Genomic DNA, 26,291 nt, shown 5'->3' with positions numbered 1-26,291 from the left:
GGAGGGAAAGCATGTTTCTATAAGAAGCAACTTAAGTGGGACATAAATTAATTAGAAGGGACCAAGTATCGTCACACACTTCAGAAGAGGGTCATGGTACATTCCAACCAGGGAGGCCTTGTTCATCAACAGCTGCTGTTGAGCCTGTGAAGTTATTATCCTGGGTAGTGTTCCCGAGGCATGATCAGGAAGAGGATAAAGCCAGAAAATAAGCCCACAGTACATCCCCTTTAAGTTCTACCTACTTAGCACTACATGTGCAGAAATGGATTAAAACACTGTGTAGGCTTGCATTTTTATTATTTACAAGAAAATATACAGAAGTCATAGTTACAAAAGGTATACTTTAAAAATATCCACATAATATAACTTCTTCCTATCTTCCATGTTTTTTGGGTTTTTTCTTTTCTTTTTTCTTTTTTTTACACTTCAGTGCTGAATATGCCATATGCAGTTTTGTGTTATGTATGAATTGCTACTTTCAAAAGAAGATAAAGTGCTGTTTACCTGAAAAACATACGGGAATGAGCGTGCACACTAAGGAAATACTGTGCTGGAATTGAAGTACAAACGGGAATGAGCTGATCTTGTTTGTCCGTGTTTTTGCAGTTTTCAAAAGATTATGTCTATTGTCTGTCAGTCCACATACAGTATAAACATGTACTGTAGGGTACTAGCCCAGGTGCTAATCCTCTACCATAGAGGCTGTACATTCTACTCCCTGCAGGGGCACAACAGCCTTCAGGTACATGCATTAAATTACTTCAGTAAAGGTTCATCAGTATCAAATGCAAATGCATAAATGCATAATTACACAAAAGATGAAATGATTTAAAAATAAAGATGGCCGCAAAGTAGTACTGTTGTACAAAGATGAGATGATTTGTGGACCAACCTGTGAACAAGCAAAATCTCTGACCACTACCAATACACTTATTCCCATACAGATGTCTCACATCCGCTCAGAACCTACTGGAATTCGCCTAAATCACCACAAGGTAACATTATTAAATTTTGTACATTGGTCTCTCATTTAATGACTCATAGTCCCAATTCATTAGTAAGATGATTTAGCAATTGCACAAAGTTTGGAAAAATAAATAATCTAAAATTAGTCATATTAGAATTCTTTTTTTTTTTTTTATCACTGCTGAACCTACTGTATAATATCCCGTTTAGCATACAACAGTTTTTTGGAGCCCACCATAAATGTGTTTGTGCTGAAATTTTTGGGCATAAATTGATCCCATCTGACAGCCACCATTGTAACCCAATAATCACTCAAACGGGAGCTGTTCTGGCCCTAGGGAGATAGTACTATATCACTGGCTGACATCCTGAGAAATTCCTAGTACTGTATGCAACTTCAGGTCAGGATGACTTTGGGAAACACCCCCCTCATGTACATTGTATTATGAGGGGCTGCTGTCTCCGCCTTTTCTAAAACCATCATGCACACAGGATAGAATCAACATCAGTAAAAAGCTGTTCATGTCAGACATCTCCTTTTGATGTTAGTAAAACAGGAGCCATTTTCGGAGATTAGCAAAATTGCACTTCTCATACAACTGAGAATTACATTTGCATTACAGGACCAGTATTGCGCTGGTGCGTTTCCCTTATGCCTGGATCCTGGAGACCATGTAGTACAGCACGAAGAAGGCCATCACCAGCCCCACGGAGACGTAGCACAGGATCTTCCTGTTTTCCCGGCCGGAGCGCACCATGGTGGAGAACCGCTTCACACTTCCGGTCAGCAGGCCCGTAGCACTCATGAAGTTGGAGCCCTTTAATTAAGATTAGAAATTACGTGCTGTTAGACCAGTAGCTCTTATCCCGTGGCCAAATATATATGGCCTATGGAAGCTGGCCGATTTGCAGACTAATAAAATTATTACATAATTATTACAAAATCCTGTCAATACAAAAAAAAAAATTGAAGACATGAGTGACTCCAGTCTGAGATGTCTTTATGTCTAAAGTTCAACGATTGACGTCTACAAGAATTACATGGTAACTATTTTGCATGCATCTGTTCCAATCATAACAAAAACATTAACATCTTACCATGCCGTCCAAATATGAATTATGTTCTTCTGCGTCTTTGTCAATGTCATACGCCAGCTAAAACACCAATACAATGCCATGAGCCCACATTACATTAGCTTGCCAACTAAAGCAACTGTCACCACATTGCAGCATGCTGCATTTTGTGTTTTATCATTAAAATAACATCAACATTGACATTTTAATTTAGCTAGCAAACATTCATCATTTCAACAGTTTCAAAATAAAACAAATTACCGATTTCAGCCTGGACACCTTGGATGCCAGACTATCCGCCAAAAGCTTATTTTCCGCGTCCAACATATCATCCACCGCGCCATGTCCTGTTTGTTGCAATAGTACAAAGCGTCTTTGTAAGAGTCTTTGTAAATTATGTTAGCTAGCTAGCAAGCTATAGCTACTGGTAGCTAGCTACCGAAGACTAACGTTAGAGCTGATCAGTCAAGATCACTGACAGACTAGGTAGATGTTCAACGAGACTTTTTCACTAAAGTATAAAATATTATGACTGTTAGGTTATTCATAAGTGTTTCCACACGATGGGCTTCATTTTAACGGATTTAACACTTAAAACGTAAAAAAGTTTCGTTAAAACTAGCTACCTATCAGGCTAACTACAGACTTATATTAACTGTGTTACTAACATTTGGGACTATAGCACAACTAATACTCAAACTAAATAAAAATGAAAAGCTTTACTATAATCCTGATTAAATATTTATCTGAAATCCGCCAACGTGTCAATTACCTCGACTCCAGTCTGCCATCTTTGTTTACGTTCTGATTTCCTGAACACGTCAAAGGTCCATTTGACTAACGGGTCCATCGTAGTCTGCCACCTACTGTTTTGGAGTGTGTTATGGACCCGCAGCAATACGTCCCAAAACATTTTTTAAAGAAAAAAAATAGAAATGTCTGATTTATTACAGTATAGTAGGATATAGTATCAGGCCCCGTATGTCTAATGTTGAAGTTTATTCTTTAATAAAATCTATTTTTCACACTTCAGTGATGTCAGCTATTCAGTTATGTACACCCACTTCTCACAACGAATGCCTGGAACAAAACATTTCAGATGAAATTAAATATATCTAGTTGAAGTGCAAAGTGCATTTGAGAAAATGTATTTGCTTACAAATTACAAAGAATTATTTGACTGTTTATTGTGCTTGTTTTTGCTAGGTTCTTCGCGATTGATAAACAAAGAATGCATGTGGCAGCCAGATTACAGGCGTCATTCGTATTGACCACAGCAGTCAATATTGAGCACCAGAGTGGGGATTGTGCCTCTGAATCCTGTCCACAGGTGGCCCGTGCAGCTAGGATTAGATCTGCTTTTTGATCATGTTTTCGGATGATGTGTACAATGACGCGCGTGTAAAGTGTATACACATCAATGAGTAATACCATTTAAAGGAGGCAGAAGACTTTTTTTTATTTGGTAAGGACAGCAAAGAGCAGTACAGGCGTACACTACTGGAGAAAAGACAAGTGACATACAGTAAAAAATATTTTGTGTATATAAATCATTATTCCTCTGAATAAATGTCCAAGATCACATGGAAATATTTTTTGTGCAGCCTTTATATTCGGTGATGCTGGAGCGCGTTTGCACACGAAGACTTCAGTTACGATCGAGCTCTGCTCCAGGCATCCACCGTTACTGCGTGTTTTCAGCCTGGAGCATTCGCCTGCCTTTCCTCACTCCTGCAGGTCTCAACCTCTGGAATCCTGCAATCACACAATTACATATTTTATTTAGCATCGTGAAACACAAAGCAATTCAACACACTACTCAAATGTTTTGTTTTTTTTATCAGTCAAAAATGTAAACGGTATTCCATTCAGTGATGCAAGAACAGTTACTCATTAAATACAAAAGTGGAAAAGCCCAAATCTTCCTCATGCCCTGACTCTTTTCTGTCTTGGATTAGAAAGAGGTGTGTTCAAATTCTCTAAAATCCTTCATCAAAATAGCTGCCAATCGTGCTCATTTGCTTTTCTGTAACAGAGGATTAAATAGAATGTTCTGCATATATTTTGTCTCCTGTGTTGCCTGTGGTAAAGCGATAAGACTTTACAATGGCAGAAATGGGGGCAGGCTGGGTTAAAGCAAGAAAGTATGTTTCAAGTACTGCCAAAAAGCAGCCTGCACTGCAGCATTATTTTACATACATATACATACATATACATATACATACATATACATATACATATACATATTCTGGAGGCATATGCTTTAAAAGGTACAATAGGTCATTTTAGACTTCTAACGTTCAAGAGAGGAACTGCAGCAACAAACACGCTCACAACACTGCTTATCCCTCCCCCTTCTCTGTGAACGCGCTGACATTGAAACACAATTTGGCTATGGCAATTAGAACCCATTTTCAACCAATGAGCTTGAATTACTGTACAGCTATACAATGTTTTGGTACAGAGTGCCGGCCCGTCAACTGTATATTTTGAAACCCGAATTTAAGAACTATAAACACAGGCGAGTGAGTCAACATGTCAGTAAGCCTTTTTCAACGATAGGAACGGATTTACAATCGTCTTGTAACAATGTTTGAACACAAACATCTTATCTATTGTACCTTTAAGCACATTTCTTTGCTTTAGACCACAAACCATGAATGCTCACATACGAGCCATTTAAGACTGGTAGAAACTTCTGTAAATGTTCAAAATATCCTTCACTGCACACAAAACTGTCTGCCGCAATCAAAGACAGAGGTCACAGCTTGGCTGAATGTACAACTGGTATCACTTTGAATTAGGACTCATATTCAAGTGATGTTCTGTAAAACACCATGGGAAAGAATGTATGATAATTAAATGCAGCAGATGGCCAACTCGTACAATATATAGATAAAACTATACATACCTTTCAGAGCTGTGTACCAGCCTTTCAAGCCTAAATTATATATACCATTCCAATCATAGTCAGGTGCCAATCTTCTGCCATCTGTAAGTGATCAAAAGCCATCAATCTAATTTTCGGATGAAATCAGTAAATGAACCCAACTTCAATTAAGGCTACAGTAGCTGACTGTCAATGGAGTAGTGCAGGTCCCCACCTCTATTAAAGCGTCAAACCTTGAAAGTGCATGCAATAAATAAAGCTTACATTTTCCTTTCAGGTACATCATTGACTGTGGGCCCCAGTTGTTTGCATTCAGTTTATTCTGCCGAAATCACAGACATTAACATTAGCTTAATTAAGAATAATAATAGTTAATGTTAATAATAATAATAATAATAATAATAATAATAAAAATTGTAATTATAAAAACACATTTACCTCATGCATTACCTTCAAAGTAGAATGTGATTCCACCACCAGAAATATAAATGCGATTGTGCAAGTGCATATAAATCCTCGCGTCTTCTTGGAGGAAATTGAGGAAGACACATATTACTTGTTTGAAATTATTAAGAAAGAATAATGTGAAATAAGTGAAACCAAACACTTACCATTTTGGGAAGAGAGAGCTTGTTTTGTGGTCAAACAAAGAGAGCGTCTGTGACTTGGGCAGTGTTACGTACCTTTTTATTCTAGCGTAAAAACTTGGAACAACGGGGTCCCCGAGTTCAATACTACCCCGCCGTGCGATTCTGATCTGGTACTAACACAAACACTGCTGGGAAGGGGTATATATCAAGTGAAAAACAAAAGCTTACGTCAAGACCATAGGCGCAACAAACATGAGAGGACGCGGTGTGGTCTTAAAGTGCCATCCCCACTCCTTTCGACATGGTTTACATGCCAGTATTTTGAAAGTGATTCTGACTTTCAGTGATAACAGATGCAATGGCACAGTGAGAATTCCCGAAGAACGTGCACTTATATCTGTATCTCTAATCAGATATACTGGGCCATTAGTGCTAGGAATATAATTTATGTCTTAGATGATATATTGGGGTAATAGCACAGTGAAAATTAATTTACCTCCAATGAAATACACAGTATTAGTACAAATGCTGTGAACACAAGCTTCTGCAAGGATTGTCTTTTTTATTGTTTTGTTTTCATTTTAAAAAATAAAGTTGAAATATTCTGTATTATCCTTAATTAACTAATTAGTATTGCATAAAATTGTTCAAGTACCTCAAACTTTAATAACATGCTTTGCAATTGTTACACTTCAGATAAATAGTATACATTAACAAGTACTGCAGGAAAAATGAGCATGAGTAAATAAATACCTCTCCATAAATATTAGTCCAGTAACAAAACCAAATAATTAGGTACAATTATAAAACAAAAAGGCAATACTACAAACATAGCATTTTTAGATACGTAGAGCATACTTTTCAATCAAGCAAGTAAAACATATGCAAATGAAAGGGAGACCTAAGACTACGATTTCTCAGTGTTGAAGAGGCCGGTTGTTTGCCTTGAATGAAGCTAGGAGTATAAACTCCCGGATTTGAATATTGACTGGACGATCTGCGTCAGGCCCTGACCAAACTCCTCCAAAATCATTTTCTCAGCTTGAGCCTCAGTGTAGCCCTCCTTCTCCGCCTCCTCCGCTTGAGCCAGAAGACAGACACATGTTGTTTCTACAACTCTGAGCGTGAGGCAAGCCAGAGGACACCTATTAACACACAGATCGATGCCCAGCAAAGAAAACAGAGAAACATCAGCTGTCATCTGGAGCAACCACGCCATCAAGAGAAAAATCAGACGCTGAAAATCCAAATACGGCCAGTTTAAAGCATGGTATATTAATTTTTTGTACCCACCAAAACCTGGCATAAAATTGTCTGCTTCATTAATTTTTTGTTAATCCAAATTAAGGTCACAAGTTTTTAATCTAAATTAAAATAGAAGGCATTCCACTCAACATTACCTTCTGTTATTCCCTGGAGCACCCAAATCATATATAATGGAATCCAGAAGACAGGATATTCTGGATGTGCGTAAGCAAACGGTCTAAAGCGCAGTGTGAAAGAGTGATTGTATTATTGTTTCAGTGTGTCAGCTTCTCACAAATGAAAAGCAGTACTTCAGTGTGGGGTGGGGCGGTCGGCGGGTTATTCCAAATTCCTTCCAATGGGGCAGAGGTGGAAAATCCAGGTTCCTCCCCAGCATGTTCTTAAACACCTGGGGCTCGTTCCAATCTATTTTTCACTGACTATCTCCTTGTTCTTTGCCTGACCTGAAAATCGATCGAGGTCTGCCACCTTTAAGGAAATTCCTACCCGTTAAATGTTTCTTCTAAGAGCTATCAACTGAAGTTAGCCGTTTCTTGAGCAAGAAAATTAGCGCATCCTTTGTGGAAGTATTTTTTCAGAATGTGTGGACCATATACCCGGCCAAACAGTGCATCCGGAAAGTATTCACAGCGCTTCACTTTTTCCACATTCTGTTATGTTACAGCCTTATTCCAAAATTGATTAAATTCATTTTTTTCCTCCAAATTCTACACACAATACCCCATAATGACAACGTGAAAAATGTTTTTTTGAGATTTTAGCAAATTTATTAAAAATAAAAAAAACTAAGAAATCACATGTACATAAGTATTCACAGCCTTTGCCATGAAGCTCAAAATTGAGCTCAGGTGCATCCTGTTTCCACTGATCGACCTTGAGATGTTTCTACAGCTCAATTGGAGTCCACCTGTGGTAAATTCAGTTGATTGGACATGATTTGGAAAGGCACACACCTGTCTATATAAGGTCCCACAGTTGACAGTGCATGTCAGAGCACAAACCAAGCATGAAGTTAAAGGAATTGTCTGTAGACCTCCGAGACAGGATTGTCTCGAGGCACAAATCTGGGGAAGGGTACAGAAAAGTTTCTGCTGCTTTGAAGGTCCCAATGAGCACAGTGGCCTCCATCATCCGTAAATGGAAGAAGTTCGGAACCACCAGGACTCTTCCTAGAGCTGGCCGCCCGTCTAAACTGAGCAATCGGGCGAGAAGGGCCTTAGTCAGGGAGGTGACCAAGAACCCGATGGTCACTCTGTCAGAGCTCCAGCGTTCCTCTGTGGAGATTGGAGAACCTTCCAGAAGGACAACCATCTCTGCAGCAATCCACCAATCAGGCCTGTATGGTAGAGTGGCCAGACAGAAGCCACTCCTTAGTAAAAGGCACATGGAGTTTGTCAAAAGCCATCTGAAGGACTCTCAGACCATGAGAAACAAAATTCTCTGGTCTGATGAGACAAAGATTGAACTCTTTGGCGTGAATGCCAGGCGTCATGTTTGGAGGAAACCAGGCACCGCTCATCACCTGGCCAATACCATCCCTACAGTGAAGCATGGTGGTGGCAGCATCATGCTGTGGGAATGTATTTCAGCGGCAGGAACTGGGAGACTAGTCAGGATTGAGGGAAAGATGAATGCAGCAATGTACAGAGACATCCTGGATGAAAACCTGCTCCAGAGCGCTCTTGACCTCAGACTGGGGCGACGGTTCATCTTTCAGCAGGACAACGACCCTAAGCACACAGCCAAGATATCAATGGAGTGGCTTCAGGACAACTCCGTGAATGTCCTTGAGTGACCCAGCCAGAGCCCAGACTTGAATCCGATTGAACATCTCTAGCGAGATCTGAAAATGGCTGTGCACCGACGCTCCCCATCCAACCTGATGGAGCTTGAGAGGTGCTGCAAAGAGGAATGGGCGAACCTGCCCAAAGATAGGTGTGCCAAGCTTGTGGCATCATATTCAAAAAGACTTGAGGCTGTAATTGCTGCCAAAGGTGCATCAACAAAGTATTGAGCAAAGGCTCTGAATACTTATGTACATGTGATTTTATTTTTTTATTTTTAATAAATTAGCAAAAATTTCAAAAAAACTTCTTTCATGTTGTCATTATGGGGTGTTGTGTGTAGACTTTTGAGGAAAAAAATGAATTTATTCCATTTTGGAATAAGGCTGTAACATAACAAAATGTGGGAAAAGTGAAGCACTGTGAATACTTTCCGGATGCACTGTAACTGTAGCCGACATGGCATGGATCTGATGTTTGAAGGAGCAAGGACATTCCATTTGCCCAACTGCCCAGTCTTCACCTCCTTTTCTCACTTCTGCTTCTGCCTCCCCCAATGGGCGGAGCTAGGAGCAAGAAAAGGAGCCAGGAAGAAGGCAATAGAATAAGAGGAAAGAGCCTCTGGATTCCGCCAGGAGGCTGAACTAACGAGTGAAATCAGCTGGCTGGAGTTCATGGGTGGAAGAAACGTATGGCACGACTTTTACGTTACTTTCTCAAGAGGGTGGTGACACTGGCCCCTTCGTACATGATGATGTCCCTCCCAGTCATGAGTCAGGAAGGAGAACAACATGAAACATGAGTGTGGACAGAGTATGGAGGAGGAGGCCTGAGCAGGCTCAGTAAAGCTCCAGGAGTGCGTCTGAAGGAGAACTTACTCGTCATGACTTTTGGCTGTGGGGTAAAAGGCCAGGCCTGGGAGATCCATGCTGCCAGCAGACACCACAGTCTGCCGCAAAGGACTCTCGTCATAGTTCCTGCAGCTCACACACTTGCACATAGAAGAGCACATGATCTTCGCCTGTGGAGACATATGGAAGTATATGAATCAAAGTATATGACATAATCAAAGTGTATGAATCCAAAACAAATACAGTTTGAGTCCAGGTCTAATCACAGAGCCCATTAAACATTGTGCTCAGTCACTTTGCCCTCCTATTCAAATGTGTTACATTCCCCCTGCCCACAAACCCACCCCTGCATGCCTCCTTCAGCCCAGCCTAATGCAACCAAAAAAACCACACCAGCATCCCTCATTCATTTAAATATAATAGTCATTTCTGAAAGTGAAATGTCTGATTGATTAATGGATTGATGGATTGTTTCATTGTTTGATTGATGGATTGATTGGCTGATTGATTGATGGATTGATTGTCTGATTGTCTGATTGATTGTCTGATTGTCTGATTGATGGATTGATAGATTGATGGATTTATGATTGATGGATTGATGGATTGATGGATTTATGATTGATGGATGGATTGATTGATGATTGATTGATGATTGATTGATTGATTGATTGATTGATGGATTGATTGTCTGATTGATGGATTGATTGATGGATTGATTGATGGATTGATTGATGGATTGATTGATTGGATTGATTGATTGGATTGATTGATGGATTGATGATTGATTGATTGATGGATTGATGATTGATTGATTGATGGATTGATTGTCTGATGGATTGATTGATTGATGGATTGATGGATTTATGATTGATTGATTGATTGACTGATTCACCTCGTAGCACTCGCAGTAGTTCTTCAGGCACCCGGAGCGCTTGCAGTTGCAGCCCTTGTTGTGACGGCCTTTAATCTCGCCCCGTTTCCCACTGCCGATCTTCGGCCGAAACGCCTCGGGGTTGCGGTCCAGGCAGATCTGGGGGGTTGGCAGGATCCAGCACACAAAGAAAAACTAACCAGTGTAGTTGTGCTGATGGTCTTTCTGGTCCCGTTCTACACACTTATTTAGGAAAATCCCTCTCAAGCTTTGCCTCATACTGTACATACCTACAAACCTTTCAATTGTGCATATATCCATGATATACAAGAGCCTCCCTGTGGGTCGTATGACTTTATTATACCATAACCTCTTTGGTCACATGGCTTCATTATACCATGACTTCTTGAGTCACATGGCTTTAACATACCATGGCCCCTTTTGTCTTAAGGTCACTGCAAGTCTTATGGATGAACTGCTCAGATCAATTATAGGAGTTCATGTGTAATGGGATAAGGGGGACAGCAGTAATGCTGACAGGCTCCTCATACCTTGATAGCCTGGTACCTCTCGTACTCGTGCTCGTTGTTGTTGTAGCAGTTGATGCATTTACAGTTGCTGCAGACGTCACCATTTGCAAAACAGTCACAGTACCTGCAGTATAAGGTTCAAAAACAAAATGTCACAAAATACAGCTTCAGCCAGCTTACATTTGACATTTTAGTCATTTAGCAGACGCTTTTAATCCAAAGCGACTGACAAGTGCATAGGTTCTTCCACAAGTTAAAGCAGACCCACCTGCATTAAAGCAGACCCACCAGCTTAAAGCAAAGATAAGCAGAAAAACAATAACAAAAGCATCACAAGATAAAAAAATTCTGAAAACAAAGCTTACAGTTTAAGACACTGAGATTTAGTACAGCTGCATGGCTTCCTTGACTTGGCATCCCAGTATGCTGCAGAAAACCTGAATCAACAGAGGGAACATGAACATTGTTAGCCACTACATTCACAGAACAGCAGCATCTCAGAGGAAATGATGGCATTACTGAGCTCTCTTACCGAACGGGAGACATTTTAGGCTGGCTGTCAGGATACACAGGGCAGGGCGTCTGGTGGAACTGTCCAAGAGAGACATTAACACTGAGTTAATGGCTGTCTCACACTAAACATCAGCAGAACAGCAGACTCTGATAAGGTGTCTGAATCTGAACCTGTGGATCTCTCTCCTTCACTATTTATTTGATGTAGTCAGTTCTAGTCATTTCACATGCCGTTACGTTCAGACATGATGCTCCTGTGATGAATACTGGCACAGCTCATACCCCCAGTGGTCAGCATCTACAGTATCTCTCCGCTGGCTGTTTGGTGCTAACAGCGAGTGAGGCGTGTGTGTGTGTGCGCGTGTGTGCGTGCGCGTGTGTGTGTGCATGTGCGTGTGTGTGTGTGTGTGTGTGTGTGTGTGTCCGTGTGTGCACGTGTGTGTGTGTGCTGTGAGAGCAGGCTGGAACTGAGGGAGACCAGCGCAGGTGGGTCTGAGCTACCTGAGAGAAGCACGGCCCAGACAGGAAGTTGTAGCCGGAGCTGAGGGAGGTGGGTTGGACGAGTAAGGTGGTGGTTGGCCGGATGAGGGGGAGGCTGGGCGGGGCCAGGTAAGACTGGGGGAGTATGGGGTACAGTCCTGGCACAGAGGAGGGTAGCACGTTGCCCATATGGACGGCATTCACTAAGATCAATTCAGCACTGCAAATATAGCTAGGCAGTACACTAACTAAGATACTAATTTATACACAGCATGGGGGGAGGGGGCTCACTGAAGCAGAAACAATTACCTCTATAATGCTTTGTGTAACAATAACCCTTTTGTTTAACAATAACACCCATTTGAAAGTCAGGTTTCTAGAGCTTAAGCAGTCCACCCTATCAAAGTATGTTAAATATGTGTATAAGCAAAGATAAAGGTTTTTATTTCAAACTAATGTTTAAATTACTATTGGGGGAAGAACTGCAATCTGGGCTCATTTATCACAGACTGAAACACATTATGTCCATTTTTTTTATATCCACTAGGTGGAGACAAACACTGCAAGACTAAGGCAGACTGAGGACACAACCAGAATAAAACAACGAAACTAATGTGTAATAGTAATAAAATAATAAGAACTATGGACAATAAGGGATAATAATGAAATGATATTCAATGAAAACAACGTGCAATAATGCTGCGGATGCTGACCTTTCCGGAAAGGGGTGCCAAACTCAGTGACATCCCCCTGAAACTGGGGTTCACAGCTGGACCGCATATAACCTGGGGGTTCGGAGTGAACCATCTGCTGCACACTGTCAATGCTGCCGAGAACCTGGTCCGCAATGAAAACTGCAGTTTCAGAACCGCAAGCGCAACATGATGCCTTCTCACTGCAGGACAACTCCACACATTCCATACCTCAGGCATCTGGGCCAACCAATGTCAAAGGCGTTCGGTGCACTGCATGAATGTGTTGAGCATAATGTACATTGATAGCGGTGTTAGACATTTAACAGGGTGGCGGATAGAAAGGGTTCTCACCTGGCATGTGGCTTCAGGCACCTCCATACTCTCCTCTGGTGGGTCAATGGGCTTCAGAAACACAGTCATCAGTGCCTGACACAGGATTACCACACACATACACATACACATACACATACACACACACACGCACACACACACAGATATTGCCTTAACATAGGCCCATACATCTCATCTTATTTTACCTTTCGGTCATAAATGCCTGTTAGTGTTAAAGATTACCAAGCAAACCTAAACCTGGATAAATGAGCTGGTAAATTCAGTGAGATTTATTCACACATGTTAATTTTGGTGGAATGGTACAATTGTGGCAATCCCTGTGTGAGGCACTGTGAGGGAGGTGATTGTTCCTGTTAACTTTGTGAAGCGAGTATTACTATACTCTGCTCACCTAGCATGAACATCTGAATTCATAACAGACTCTCCATTAACAACATGCCTTTTTGTCCCTCATTTACTTTCTCATTCTCATAGCCAACACACGCATTCATTCACACACACACACACACACACACACACACACACACACACACACACACACACACACACACACACACACACACACACACACACACACACACACACACACACACACACACACACACACACACACACACACACACTTCCTACCCCCAACACAAAAACTAACTGCTCCACCACAAACACTCACACACAACAGTCCCTTAACCAGGGGTGGGCAATCTTATCCAAAAAAGGGCCGGTGTGGGTCCCTGTTTTTGAGTTAGCCGAGCACGGACAAAAATGATTCAACGACTGTAGTTAACAAATCGTGGCCTTCGATCAAGACAAATCAGTGTTGTAGTGCTGGGCTAAAACAAAAACATGCACCCAGACCAGCCCCTTTTGAATAAGACTGGCCACCCCTGCTCTAAACACACAGCTCGCTCGGCCTTACAGGCGGACACAGGTCCGTTCTGCCCTGGGGTCTCTGCTCAGGGAAGAAGCCCTTTTCCAGGGAGTTCTCCTCTTCACTGTCCGGAGTAATGCTGGCTATAGCACCACACAGCTCTGCCTGGGACAAAGCAAGAGCAGAGAGGAGCAGAGCACAGGTTAAAGGCCCATCAGAAACACAATGCCCACAGTCACCTTACCATGCCACCTCTAAACAGGGATGTCCCCGCGTATACAAACAGGGCCAGTGTGGGTGCAGGTTTTTGCTTTAGCCCAGCACCACGACACCTGATTAACTATACCGGTTTTTCAATCAAGAATGAGAAGTAGAATCAGGCGTTTTAGCGCTGGGCTAAAACAAAAACCTACTCCCATATCGACCCTTTTTAGATAAGACAGGACATCCCTGATCTAAAATAACAACTTTCACTTAATTTGTGGAAAACACAACTCAAACACAAGGGTTCATTGGATTTACGCAAGACAACACTAAATTTATCAATTACTATGTCTTTTCTTGAAATGCTTACCTACAGATATACATATTTCTGACACTGAACATAGTGAATATGTTGGTGTAACAATCACTGCCTATGCTTGAATTTCAAAGCTGTACCGACACACAGATTACACAATTTAACTTCAACAGAAGAGCTTGAAGAAATGGACATACGATAACTACTTATGATCAGAGACCATACTTTTGCCCAAGCCAGCATGTCTCCAAATTGAGGGGTACAGGGTGAACTCGGCGCAGGATTTTTTTCCAGCTGTTTTGTGCTGCCGTTGGCACTTACTGACATTATGCTGAAGTGGCCCGCCTTCTCAGATGTCCAAGAAGCACCAATGTTACCAACGGGGTATCTGGATCCCACACCAGGAAGGGGATCTAAAGGGAACGGGAAAGGGCTGGACTGCAGGAAGGGTAATTCGGCAAAGGGGCCAGAGAACTGGGAAAGTGTGGGCTGGGGGTCAGGCTGAGGCACACTGTGGAACCTGGCTCCAGTTCCACCATTCTCCATGCTGTGATGACAGCTTGGCTCCCTCTCGTTTGGGGGATGGGGGGTAGCCTGACTGCCATGGCTTTGGGTGGGGGACGTCACAGCAATACCACTGTGCATCACAGACTGCTCCTGCTCCTTGCAGATCTCCATACCACTCTGAACATCACACAGATATCAGTCAAGGCACACATATCATACGACACGTTCTGAACTTACACTCGCCACGAGAAGCTTCAAAGTGACACGGGCATAACAGTGAAGAGATGCAATGAACTGCTTTTTATAACAGTTAACTTAAAAATGTTATACGTCGTTACGCAATATGTTTATGATTATATTATTTTTTTAATACTCAGGCTATCTAAACAGTTTACCTGTCTACTAGGATATCTACATACTTTTTTCAGTGACAAGGGCAAAACAAAACAAACTGCTTTTCAGATTACTACCGTTAAGTTAGTTTGATATTAGTGTAACGTTAGATGGCTAGCTACAAAGGCAGTCAATTAATCAGCAACCTCACTAGGCTACATCCTTACCAAATTGAAGACAAATATGAACACACTAACTTTTGTTAGTGTCAGCTATTTCGCTTTGTTCAAGAACGGCGGTCGTCGATCTTGTGGTAGTCTAAACAAACGTAATATTACGTTAACCAAACAGTTTAGCTAGCTAGCTAGTTATATAATGACTGACGCTAGGAAGTTACCTTCCACGCGAAAGCTTCAACCTTCTTGATCTTTTGCCACGCGACATTATTGAGGCGCAAGACAAACGATGTATCACGCGCGTGTAGGCAACCTGTTTTAAAGTAACCACGTGCAAACCTGCGTGCGGTGGGCGACGATGGGATAATATGGGGAACTGTGCTGGCAATCTCCGAGAAAGAGGTGTTTGAGGTGCAAATACTCCCAGGCATAATGATGGATAATTTTAAGTACAATGTTATAAACATTGTAATACTTTCAAAAAGGGATGGCAGTTAAACGGTGCGAAGGTGAAGCTGTCTACCTATGTCTAATGGTTATAATTTGTGGAGTTGTGATTGTTGAACGTAATGAAGATACTGTACCCAAATATGCATCCAATAATCTTACTGGCGACATAAATTCCGAACAAAAAATTCAAATGGGAATAAAATGTGATACAAACGTGATTCTATGATTTAAACTCACTAGGACCTAGGATCAATGCAGTGCGCAAACGAACCATCTACAAAAGATCATTTTATGAATTGTAAAACGAGGCAACAGCTGAATGTAATGGCAATCATTTTGATGTTATGTGAAGTAACGGTCTTACAGTTAAAGTTCATTCATTTAAATACGTTCAGAAAATTGCTACATATTTTCAAGAAATTGCCTGAAAATAGATCACTTGTGTCCTAAAATTATGCAAACCAGAACAAATATTGCAGTATCAGGGAACTTCCCATCTCATCATTTGTATTTTAATATTCCTCTTAAAAGAGCTATGGAAAACCATATGTGGTTAGATAACTATTGAAATTAGATTTGTATATAGCCTACTTTGCTTTTACCTCATGTCAGCAGGTAGATGAATATACAGACATTAAACAATGAAAAAATAGGAAAAGGGAAAAATACAGAACACCTAAACATCCACCGCTTATCCTGAACAGGGTCGCAGGCAGGGGGGCTGGAGCCCATCCCAGCATACATTGGGCGAAAGGCAGGAATACACCCTGGACAGGTCGCCAGTCCATCGAAGGGCACACACACCATTCACTCACGCACTCATACCCATTGGCAATTTAGACTCTCCAATCAGCCTAACCTGCATGTCTTCGGACTGTGGGAGGAAACCGGAGTACCCGGAGGAAACCCATGCAGACACAGGGAGAACATGCAAACTCCACAGAGAGGCCCCGGCCGACTGGGATTCAAATCCAGGCCCTCCTTGCTGTGAGGCGGCAGTGCTACCCACTGCACCAAAGGATACAATCCAGTTTCCCCACAGTCTGAATCTTCCTAGTGCCACTGTCACCAGGACTCCTGTGGCTAGACACGTAGCAGTCTATAGCAGTCTATATTCATGCAAGCAAGCACACAATACCGCAGAAAAGTGCTTAGCTTTCGTGACTGGGAAAACAGAGTGGATATCTGGTATGGTCCCTTACCTAGACTGGTTCTGACAAAATTAGTGTGGCCATGTCAGCAGTTTTTTGGGCAATGTTTAAAATATGAGATATGTGTATTCCCCCGTAACCCTGACTACACACTTCTCCACAGTATACAGCACATCTGCAGAAGTTCGAAGATTGTGCATTTTCTCTCATTCTGTAAAGTCTGACATTGTCCAGTGATTTCCATTAAGTTCAAGATGTTTATTCACGTATCCTAATAGAATCTTTAAAGCAGAACCTTTTTTAAATAAAATAAAAATGACAGAAAATGAATGGGAGCCAATTAATATTTTATTCATTAAAACCAACCAACCAAAATACAAAAAACTGTAGCTTTAGGGTAAAGGCAGGTAGACATACATGTACAGGTAAAAGTAGTGCGAGCAACAGCTAATTCAATGCAATAATTCAGAAAAAAGGTGAGAGTATTTCAGGGTCTTGGAGCCAGAGTCCTTCAGTATTAACCAGGCCAAAGAGAACTAAGGCATCTCATCTGATGTGATTGAGGAAGGCTGACTGTCAAGAGTCCCCATTTCTGAAAGATAGCCAAAAACATTATTTAAAAAAAAACAACATTATTTTCTGACATTAAAATTATACTGTATATACCAATAGTTTAATCTACTGCAACCAATTGAATATAACACTGTTTATCTCCACAAAAATGATTCAAGGTATGTACAGTGATGAGAATCACCATGTAAAGCAAATTCAAATTCACAGGAAAATATCAAACTAAATGGATTCATATTTGTATAGCCGTACAGATCCAGGTACGGCAGCATTACCTTTCATCTTCAGGTATGATAGGAAGTCGATGATGGTGTGTATGACATTCTCATCAGCGATTCTCGAAGCGTCTGCGGAAACAGAATTAGCTGCTGTGAGGTTTTCAGCATATCTGTGTTTTGCCACATGAGAAACAACAAGGAAATCATTTATAATCTGTTGCCAGCTACTAAACATGAACCCCCCTTTTTCACCATTGCACCACAGGGTTTAGAGTTAACAGCGTGGACTCAAGGTATTTAGGGTTAGCAGGGCTGGACAGCAAGGCTTCACAGAGTTAAAATCATGGTTGTTTACAGTGTAGTGTTAATAGCACATTCATGCAGGGTTTTGGGTTAATTTAACAAAATTTCAGAAGTATTTAGGGTTACTAGCACAACAATAAGTAAGTAAAGTTCACAAAGTGCTTTATTTAAAAACTAAAAATAATAAAACAAACATAAAAAAACCACTACAGCCACAAAACAAAGACCGAGCAAGAACAGCCAGTACAGGTGAGGTTTAGCTGCCACTTAAAGGTGTACACAGTCTGGGTGCAATATCAGCCTCTTACCTGATTTGAAGTCATCCTCCAGAAGCAGGTCCCTCTTCCCTGCTAGGCCATGCTTATCACTGAGGGTTCTGTGACTGTCAATGGCATCTGTGCAGGAAACAAAGATAGAAAGAGCCCCATGACCACAGCCACCATAACAAGATTAACCATCTATTCCATCTCCTCAGGGAATGTTTAGCTAGCAATGTAATATATTAGGAAATGTTTCAAAAGACCAGGTGGCTCCAGCTCAGTCCCGCCATATTTCTAAATGTATGGGATCTATTCCTTCACCACATGCAGTACCAATGGAGGGAAGAAGGGTGAAACTGATGTAGGATTAGATGCCATGCATTTTTAAATATGGTGGGTAGTCTTTTTTTTTTAAATATGAAAAATTCTACAGATCCTATCTTAACCTATCTGTTAAGATAGATGTCATCGTGAACACCAGTATGTACAATACAACCACCTCCTAATGAGCTGACAATATTTCCATTTGCATCTAAAAATTACACTTTTATTTATTCACTTATGATTATCTGCTTACAGAAGTACACATATCATATAAAGAAATATTAAGTGTTTATAAACAGGTTTATACAATTTAAAGCATTTTTAATCATGAAAAAACTGGCGTAAGAAGGTGGTTTTAATGTTTTAATATGAATCAAGTCATAAATGTCCATACTCAGGTTCATACGATACACCTCATATACATGCTTTCCTTTGCTTTTGTATTGTTAAGAATAAGAGATGAGGCAAATAATATGTTAGCAAAACGAGAGCCTTTATTTCCTAAAGAATTATCCAGTAGACACCCAGTAATATATCTGCTACCGAGAGCTCAAACAGAAGGCTACAGCAGTATGAATGATGTCTCCTGTGGCTCATGGTCTGATATTAAAATGTTTTCTCTGAGCCACAGACCTATTCTCCACCACAATAGGGGGACATGTGTTATTTGAGGATTAAAAATGATGAACTGCTGATCATGGCACACAAATCCAACAGATAAATAATAGTAGCCTGTGGGGCTAGGACAAATGTGACTAAATCTCTACTCTTCAGATCTAACAAAAGAGGTATAGATTTTACAAAAAAATAGGAACTGATAAATGCAGTTGGGATTTCAGTTTTTAAGCCCTGTTTGAGAACAATATATAAGTATCTTCCATACATACGTTCCTTCATATTCTAATACAGAGGTTGTGGGGAGCCCTGCGTATGCTGGTTTTCATTCCTGCCACAATTGTGACCCCTGAATTGTAACGAGCTGGTAATTGTTAGTATTGGATCCATGTCTCATATTCACATCCCAGAGCTACAAATGAGTCAGAGTCCTAATCTGTCCTCTCAATGGGCTGCAGGGCAAATTAGTCCTTAAGAAATATTTTCTGTTTTTTCATTATACTCACGAGGCCCCAGGAGATATCCGGCACTGTTCAGAGTCCAGCCTCGCTTTTCTTTGCCCTGTGTGTATAAGAGGCTATCATATATCAGCATTTCAGTCAGACATCCACAACACAACTCAATTCATAATCTCAGAGGGTTCAATGCCAGATGCAAAGCACTGGAAAGCCTCAAATACAGAATGGCCATGTTAGAGTTTGTAAAAAGAAAATAAATTGTGGAGTCCGAGAACAAACTCTTATGGGGAGATGAAATTAGTGTTAACCTGTACCAAAATTATTAAAGGAGAAAATTTGGAGAAAAAAGGGAACCCCTCCTGATTCAAAATATATGCCTATATGGTTGTCACAGGGACTGGTTCACTCATCTTTATTGATGTGAGGACAAATTCTTTAGTGTATAGAATCATCTTATCTGCTCAGATCCAGCCAAATGTGACAAAACTAATTGTACAATGTTTCACATTTCAGTGAGACAATGACCCTAACTGGCAAAGTCAATCACCTGACCTGAATCCAGTTGAACATGCATTTCACTTGCTGAAGACAAGACTGCAGGCAAAAATCCTCTGAAACCAACAGAAACTGAAGATGGCTGCAGTACAGGCCTGGCAAAGCATTACCAAGGAAGACACCCAGCATCTGGTAATGTCCATGGGTCACACATTTCTTCATTGAACAATTGCAACCACACACTAAATATGAGGACTTTATGTAAGACTATGTTCATTTGTCAAATTACTTTTGGTCCCTAATGGGAAGCTATGTATAAAAAGGGTTGTAATTCCTACGTGGATTGCTGGATATGGCTCTAAATACCTTTAAATTAAATCTGACCATCTGCACTCTAACCCCATGTTCATTGTTTCACTACAAATTCAATGTACTGGAGTACAGAGCCAAGAAAAAAATTGTGTCACTGTCCAAATGAATGTGAACTGCATTGCATATGCATACATACATCCAAGCATACACACAGGCACACATACACACAAACAGCCCAATGCATTAATTTCAATCGTTCGCTATATATTTAAATGCATTTCAAAAGAGAACAAGAACACGTGTTCAAGAACTATTTATAATAGTCTGATATTAATCCAGTTTCTTTGCAATATTTAGGCAGCATATGTGCAACATGATGCAATTAAATAAATAGACGTACCCCAGTCACTAATCCAAAAGTATCCGACAGGGCTGCGGAAAAGATAATAGAAACACAGACAACACCAAGACACTTCTGCATCTGCGAGAAGGGGATAAAAAAGCGGTTGTCAGACATTCATTAAAAACAAAAACAAAAACTTTAATTTAACTTAACTTAAAATATCAATATTACAGTGTACTTTTTCCATTCGAGACCGTAGAGCCAAACTACAGATATTTGGAAAATGAAATACCTATGTAGCAAACCTTACACAGCATTAGATACATCTTAAGATACGTTTCTGCATACAATTGCCACTTACTCTGAGTATTTTAGTTGTTTCTAAAAGAATAGACGTGTCGGATTGCCAACAGGTAGCTTTACCAAAGTAATAGCCTATGTCGTCCAAAAATAAATAAACCTCCTCAGACTTTACAGCCTAACAATAAATGTGGATATTTTCCTCCTGGAGATCCGGTCTTTCCCGTGGTCTCGGCCTGCAGTAGAGCGAGAAGGGGTTGCACTGCCTTTTATTTGATAACCCGAATCAAGAGGAAAAAAACGGCCCTTGACGTGTTTACACCAGACCGCCTATCAGTGTCAGAGGCTCGGCAAGCGAAATAGATAGGCAGCTTTGTAATCATGTAATCATTAGGAGTCTTTTGAAATATGCCTTTTACTAAAAGTTCGATTATTACATCGGATTATGACATTGTCTGGTTTACATTAAGGGAAGAAACACGACGTCACCCTCGCTTTAGCAAAAGTTCAAATTACTCCTCAATCAAAAAAAAACATCGAGAGATTTTTTTAATGAACTCGACGTGTAGACTTCGTGCATCTTTGTCCATGGCTGGAAATGCAAAACAAGGTTAGTGACCTTATTACAGCCTCGTAATAAACGTAGAGATATGATGTCACAATGTTCTAAAGGTCGCATAATTAAACAAATTGTCCCACTGATATAGACAAAAGTTTTGACAATAATTGCAAAATATATTATTCTGGAGAGTGTGTGGTGTGGTGACTTTTTTAACAAGACTATTAAATCCATCTTTGCTAAACAAAATGAAAACGCTTATTTCAGTCTACTAGCCGTAGGAATTCCACTTAGTACATATTTCACCTATGCTGTAAAACATTTGGGATTGGCAGATAAGAGTAATTAGGCTGAACGGGACGTGAGGTTGACATTCCCTCCAGTGGTTACCAGGGGCATTTCAGTTTATAAAGGCAGATTTCCCAAACGAAGTCTAAACTGCGCCTTTACCATGGCGAATTTATTCGATTGTACTTATGACACGTCTTCACACTGAACTAATTACTCTACAGGGAGCGATTTTATAGTGACCCACACAGAAGATTTTTTTTCTTTCCTATTCATTTCTTCCAGTTTAGGTCCGCATTCTCTGATGCAAAAAAGGCTCATTGTTAAACATGTTCTGTTGGATAAGAGAATATTCAGTAGCCTAATTGTCCTTCAGCAACGCTAGCTGCAATTGCATTTTTCCTCTGTCTACATGTTTGGCGGTCCGGCCGCGATCGGCCTAGCTAGCCGTTTCTCGGCTACTCGGGTAACCCAACGAACACTGTTCTAGCCTCATTGCCGTGTTGCCAGGGTCGTACGCAATATTTGTTTTGATTTGTTTGTCAGTTTTAACAATGAAATGCACCAATCTGGCGGCGTAATCTGCTGTGGAAATGTAAAGATTTGCTTAGATTAACAACATATTATTAACAAAATACTGTGGTCATTGACGTCCGTGCCCTCAATGGTAGTTATGGGCCTGCCTGTTGCCACTGCGTTGCCAGCTCTGCTCATCGGTCTGCAGTTGTTCACCATGTCGTGACAAACACATACTGCGAGAGACCGCATATTTTCCATTTATTTAAATAGAATCGGAAACTACCCTCTCCAGAATATAAATTAATTAAATACCAGGTTTCTCGTTGTTCTGCTGTTGGGGACCAAGTTGGTTTTCTTGTCTCTGCTAACTACCCACTCCCATAATGCTTGATGTACTAAAGTAGTTTTGTGAGTGGGGATGTGACCTACAGGTGGAAGATGTACAAGATAAATGTGCAGCTCTCAAACCTGTATTAATTGCAGTATTCTGCTCATTAAAGTGAGAGGGGTGTGCCTATCCCAAGTGGAAGGCAGGCAGTCCTCTGATGCGGTTTGCCTATCAAGGCCAGGCATACCAATTTGCAGTGTTGCTCTTTAGTCCATCTTTGGTCTCCTTTTTATATCAACCAGCCTATAGAACTGTCTAATCCCGGTGTAGCCACAATAAGATCCACACAGCCGTTGAGCCCTTGAGCGAGGCCCTTAACCCTGCATTGCTCCAGGGGAGGATTGTCTCCTGCTTAGTCTAATCAACTGTACGTCGCTCTGGATAACAGCTTCTGCCAAATGTCAATAATGTAATGTAATGTTTTCAATATATTAATGCAATCCACACATTTGTGTATTTTAGGAGGACATAATATGCATGGATGCATCAGTCTTGCACATGTTTTCACTTTAAAACAAACTTTCCCATGACAGCAAATTGTCATTTAATTTGTGCAAGAAACTTTCTCTCATAAACTTTTTTGTGCTGAAAGTGAACCTGAGCCTGCTTGAAGGACACATCCAAGATCCAAAGGAGGGAGTAAGAAAGATGGCTGCAGGGGGGTCTGAATGTACAAAAAGACTCATAAAAGCTTGAGTTGTGAGAAGGCTGAGTCGTGTATTACTGTAAAAAAAGCTTACTGCTGGCAGGGGCATTTCACTGCCTGGGTCAGGTTACCTCAAGCACATGGAGTCAGGCATCTCCTGCATTTCATGTTCAATGCTGGACAGAACAAGAGAGGAAGGGGGTCTGCAATTTTCTGCTTTCAGACCTTTCTTCCTGGCTGCACTAAATATCAATGATTAGGCCTTGAAATATGGGGCTAAAGAATGAAAAAGAGAAACACTGGTCAGGGTGGAAATTCTGGTCCATTATCAGCCGTGAAAGCCAGAAAAGAGATGGGAGGTCACACAAAATGTGCTTCCAGAGAGTACATGTGAACAGTAGGATACTGTGCAGTAATACCTCATGAACCTATTGTCCTTGATTCCCAGCAGGCATTGCAGTGTACTCATCCCCCATCAAAACTCCTTTGGAAGCTACAGTACAAAACATGATTAGCATTTGGAAATGCAACCATAGAATGCTACATTGGTGACGGTTTCTGCTCACTGGGCAAGGATATTAAAAACATCAGTCATCAGCAGCAGTGGAACAATACACTGGCCACATCAGATAATCTTGGTTATAATAGAAGTGCATGCAAATCCTCTTTTACACCCATAGAGCAGGATACGGAGGATATAATGCCATGCCAGGCACTATTGGATCATTTAGATTCCATTGTTAATATTGTTGCCGAGATACCATCTAGAGACGGCATTTTTGTGAAAGCACACAGCACTCAAGCAGAGCTGAACAGCTAGAGGAGCATTATCCACATGCTAACATCCATCCAGAGGTCAGATGATACAGCCATGACAGAGATACACTATGAGATTTACTGGAACCAATATTCAGTCATGCATTATGGAAGGTAAATCTTCTGGCAATCAACTGACCTCAATATAGGCCAAAAATACATTATGTAGCAGGTGTTGGCTCTATATTGACATTTATTCAGCATTATATTAGAGAGCTATGGAAGGTGTACATGGTGGCCATCAACTGGCCTCAATGGAGGCTATAAAATGCATTATGTAGCAGGTGCTGGGTCTATAATCACATTTATTCAAGATGAACTAGAAAAACGTACTAAAATATGAACTTAAATGGTGATGATCTGTATAAATGGTGATGAACTCACATACAATAGCTTTGTATTTTACTTCATGGCACGAAAAACCCTGCATTCCAAATACCTCACCTCACCACCTGCAACTAATTTAATTCTAATGGCAAAGACATAAGCTTTATATGAAGTAGTATATAGTATGTACAGTGGGCTCCAGAATTGTTGGCACTCTTAATAAAAATGGATAATAAACAACACATTTTATGTTCAAACATACAGGAAAACTATACTTTTATTTCAATCCATGTACTCATGTTTCCATATTTTTTATTTAGTAATCTCATTTTTTATGAAAACCACAGGTGCCCTAACAATTATTGTGAATAAATTCAAACAAAGTGAAATTGGCGTACAATTTTACTTTAATTTAGTTCATCTCAGTCTAAAGGAACTATATTGTACCATTCCATCCCCTCCTGTTTCACTTCAGTATAGAAATGAAGTAACAAGCATGCAAAATCCCTTTGTCAACCATCAGCATGGGAAAAGCCAAATAACTCAATTAAGAAGACATAGATGGTAATTAACCATCACAAGTCAGATAGCAGGTACAAAAACATACTTAAACAGTCAAACATACCACTTAGCACTGTAAGGGAAATAACAAAGGCATAAACATATGAAATGGTTGCAGCCAGGAAAACAATGCAGGTGTACACTCATCGAGCACTTTATTAGGAACTTTATTACTTTATTACACCTACTTAATCGCATGAATATCTAATCAGCCAATTGTGTGGAAGCAGTGCAATGCATACAGTCATGTAGATACAGGTCAGGAGCTTCAGTTAATGTTCACATCAACCATCAGAATGGGGAAAAAATGTGATCTAAGTGACTTCGACCGTGGAATGATTCTTGGTGGCAGGCAAGGTGGTTTGAGTATCTCAGAAACTGCTGATGTCCTGGGATTTTCAAAAATCCAGTGAGCCGCAGTTCCGCAGACAGAAACATGTTAATGAGAGAGGTCAGAGGAGAATGGCCAGACTGGTCAAAGCTGACAGGAAGGTGACAGTAATTCAAATGACCACACATTACAACAGTGGTATGGAAGAGCATCTCTGAACACACAACGCATCATAAGTCGAAGTGGATAGGCTACAGCAGTAAAAGTCTAAAACATAAATCTAATAAATACCTAATTAAGTGCTCACTGAGTGTACATTATCCCCACGGACTGTCAGGAAGATGGTGAGGGAGGTTTAAACATTTGAACATTGAACATTTTTGGCCATGCACACCATCGTCATGTTTGGCCGCAAAATGGAATGCATACAAGGAGAAGCCTCGAATGTGGCGTGTCAAAGATGTTTTGCTACCAGTGGTCCAGGGGAACGATTTAAAATTAATGGCACAATTAATTCAACAAAGCACCAGGAAATCTTGGCAGAAAAGCTGGTTGTCTCTGATAGGAAGCTGAGTCTTGGTCGTAGGTGGATTGTTGCACAGGACAATGACTCCAAGCATAGATCCACACAGGAATGGTAAAGTAAAAACAACAACCATGTTCTGCAATGGCCATCTCAATCTTGACTTAAATCCCATGAAAAACCTGTGGTCTGAACTGAAGAATAGGGTATACCAAGAATATCAATGATTCTGAAAGAATTCTGTATGGAGGAACATTATATTTTGG

The 26,291-nt window shown here is 40.7% G+C and overlaps 3 protein-coding genes and 1 long non-coding RNA gene across 4 annotated transcripts; all 4 read right to left on the bottom strand.

Moving 5' to 3' along the window:
* Window positions 1-283: 283 nt before the first annotated feature.
* Window positions 284-2,886, bottom strand: LOC133131151 (BET1-like protein). Its single transcript, XM_061246330.1, has 4 exons — window positions 2,816-2,886; window positions 2,305-2,390; window positions 2,068-2,124; window positions 284-1,787 (listed from the first exon to the last, which is right to left on the bottom strand). Exons 1-4 carry the CDS (start codon window positions 2,832-2,834, stop codon window positions 1,620-1,622), a joined length of 330 nt encoding a protein of 109 aa, XP_061102314.1. The 5' UTR covers window positions 2,835-2,886; the 3' UTR covers window positions 284-1,619.
* A 635-nt stretch (window positions 2,887-3,521) lies between these two features.
* LOC133131448 (uncharacterized) lies at window positions 3,522-5,681 on the bottom strand. The gene is made up of 5 exons (XR_009709020.1): window positions 5,545-5,681; window positions 5,372-5,455; window positions 5,198-5,255; window positions 4,955-5,035; window positions 3,522-3,798 (listed from the first exon to the last, which is right to left on the bottom strand). It is a non-coding gene; the product is annotated as an uncharacterized LOC133131448 (long non-coding RNA).
* A 553-nt stretch (window positions 5,682-6,234) lies between these two features.
* Window positions 6,235-15,603, bottom strand: tesmin (testis expressed metallothionein like protein). Its single transcript, XM_061246817.1, has 12 exons — window positions 15,490-15,603; window positions 14,574-14,936; window positions 13,781-13,897; window positions 12,865-12,939; window positions 12,532-12,655; window positions 11,840-11,976; window positions 11,358-11,416; window positions 11,191-11,262; window positions 10,847-10,949; window positions 10,317-10,454; window positions 9,452-9,594; window positions 6,235-6,668 (listed from the first exon to the last, which is right to left on the bottom strand). The coding sequence occupies exons 2-12, from the start codon at window positions 14,928-14,930 to the stop codon at window positions 6,479-6,481; spliced, it is 1,515 nt and encodes a 504-aa protein (XP_061102801.1). The 5' UTR covers window positions 14,931-14,936; window positions 15,490-15,603; the 3' UTR covers window positions 6,235-6,478.
* A 1,596-nt stretch (window positions 15,604-17,199) lies between these two features.
* On the bottom strand, window positions 17,200-21,296 carry LOC133131489 (galanin peptides-like). Its single transcript, XM_061246871.1, has 6 exons — window positions 21,129-21,296; window positions 20,825-20,905; window positions 19,666-19,720; window positions 18,269-18,355; window positions 17,715-17,786; window positions 17,200-17,461 (listed from the first exon to the last, which is right to left on the bottom strand). The coding sequence occupies exons 2-6, from the start codon at window positions 20,903-20,905 to the stop codon at window positions 17,406-17,408; spliced, it is 351 nt and encodes a 116-aa protein (XP_061102855.1). The 5' UTR covers window positions 21,129-21,296; the 3' UTR covers window positions 17,200-17,405.
* Window positions 21,297-26,291: the final 4,995 nt, after the last annotated feature.

Source organism: Conger conger, chromosome 6 (genome assembly GCF_963514075.1).
Source record: "Conger conger chromosome 6, fConCon1.1, whole genome shotgun sequence".
In the NCBI taxonomy this organism is placed as follows: Eukaryota; Metazoa; Chordata; class Actinopteri; order Anguilliformes; family Congridae; genus Conger; species Conger conger.
The sequence above is the reverse complement of the archived record's forward strand: the minus strand, read 5'-3'. Positions and strand labels throughout refer to the sequence as shown.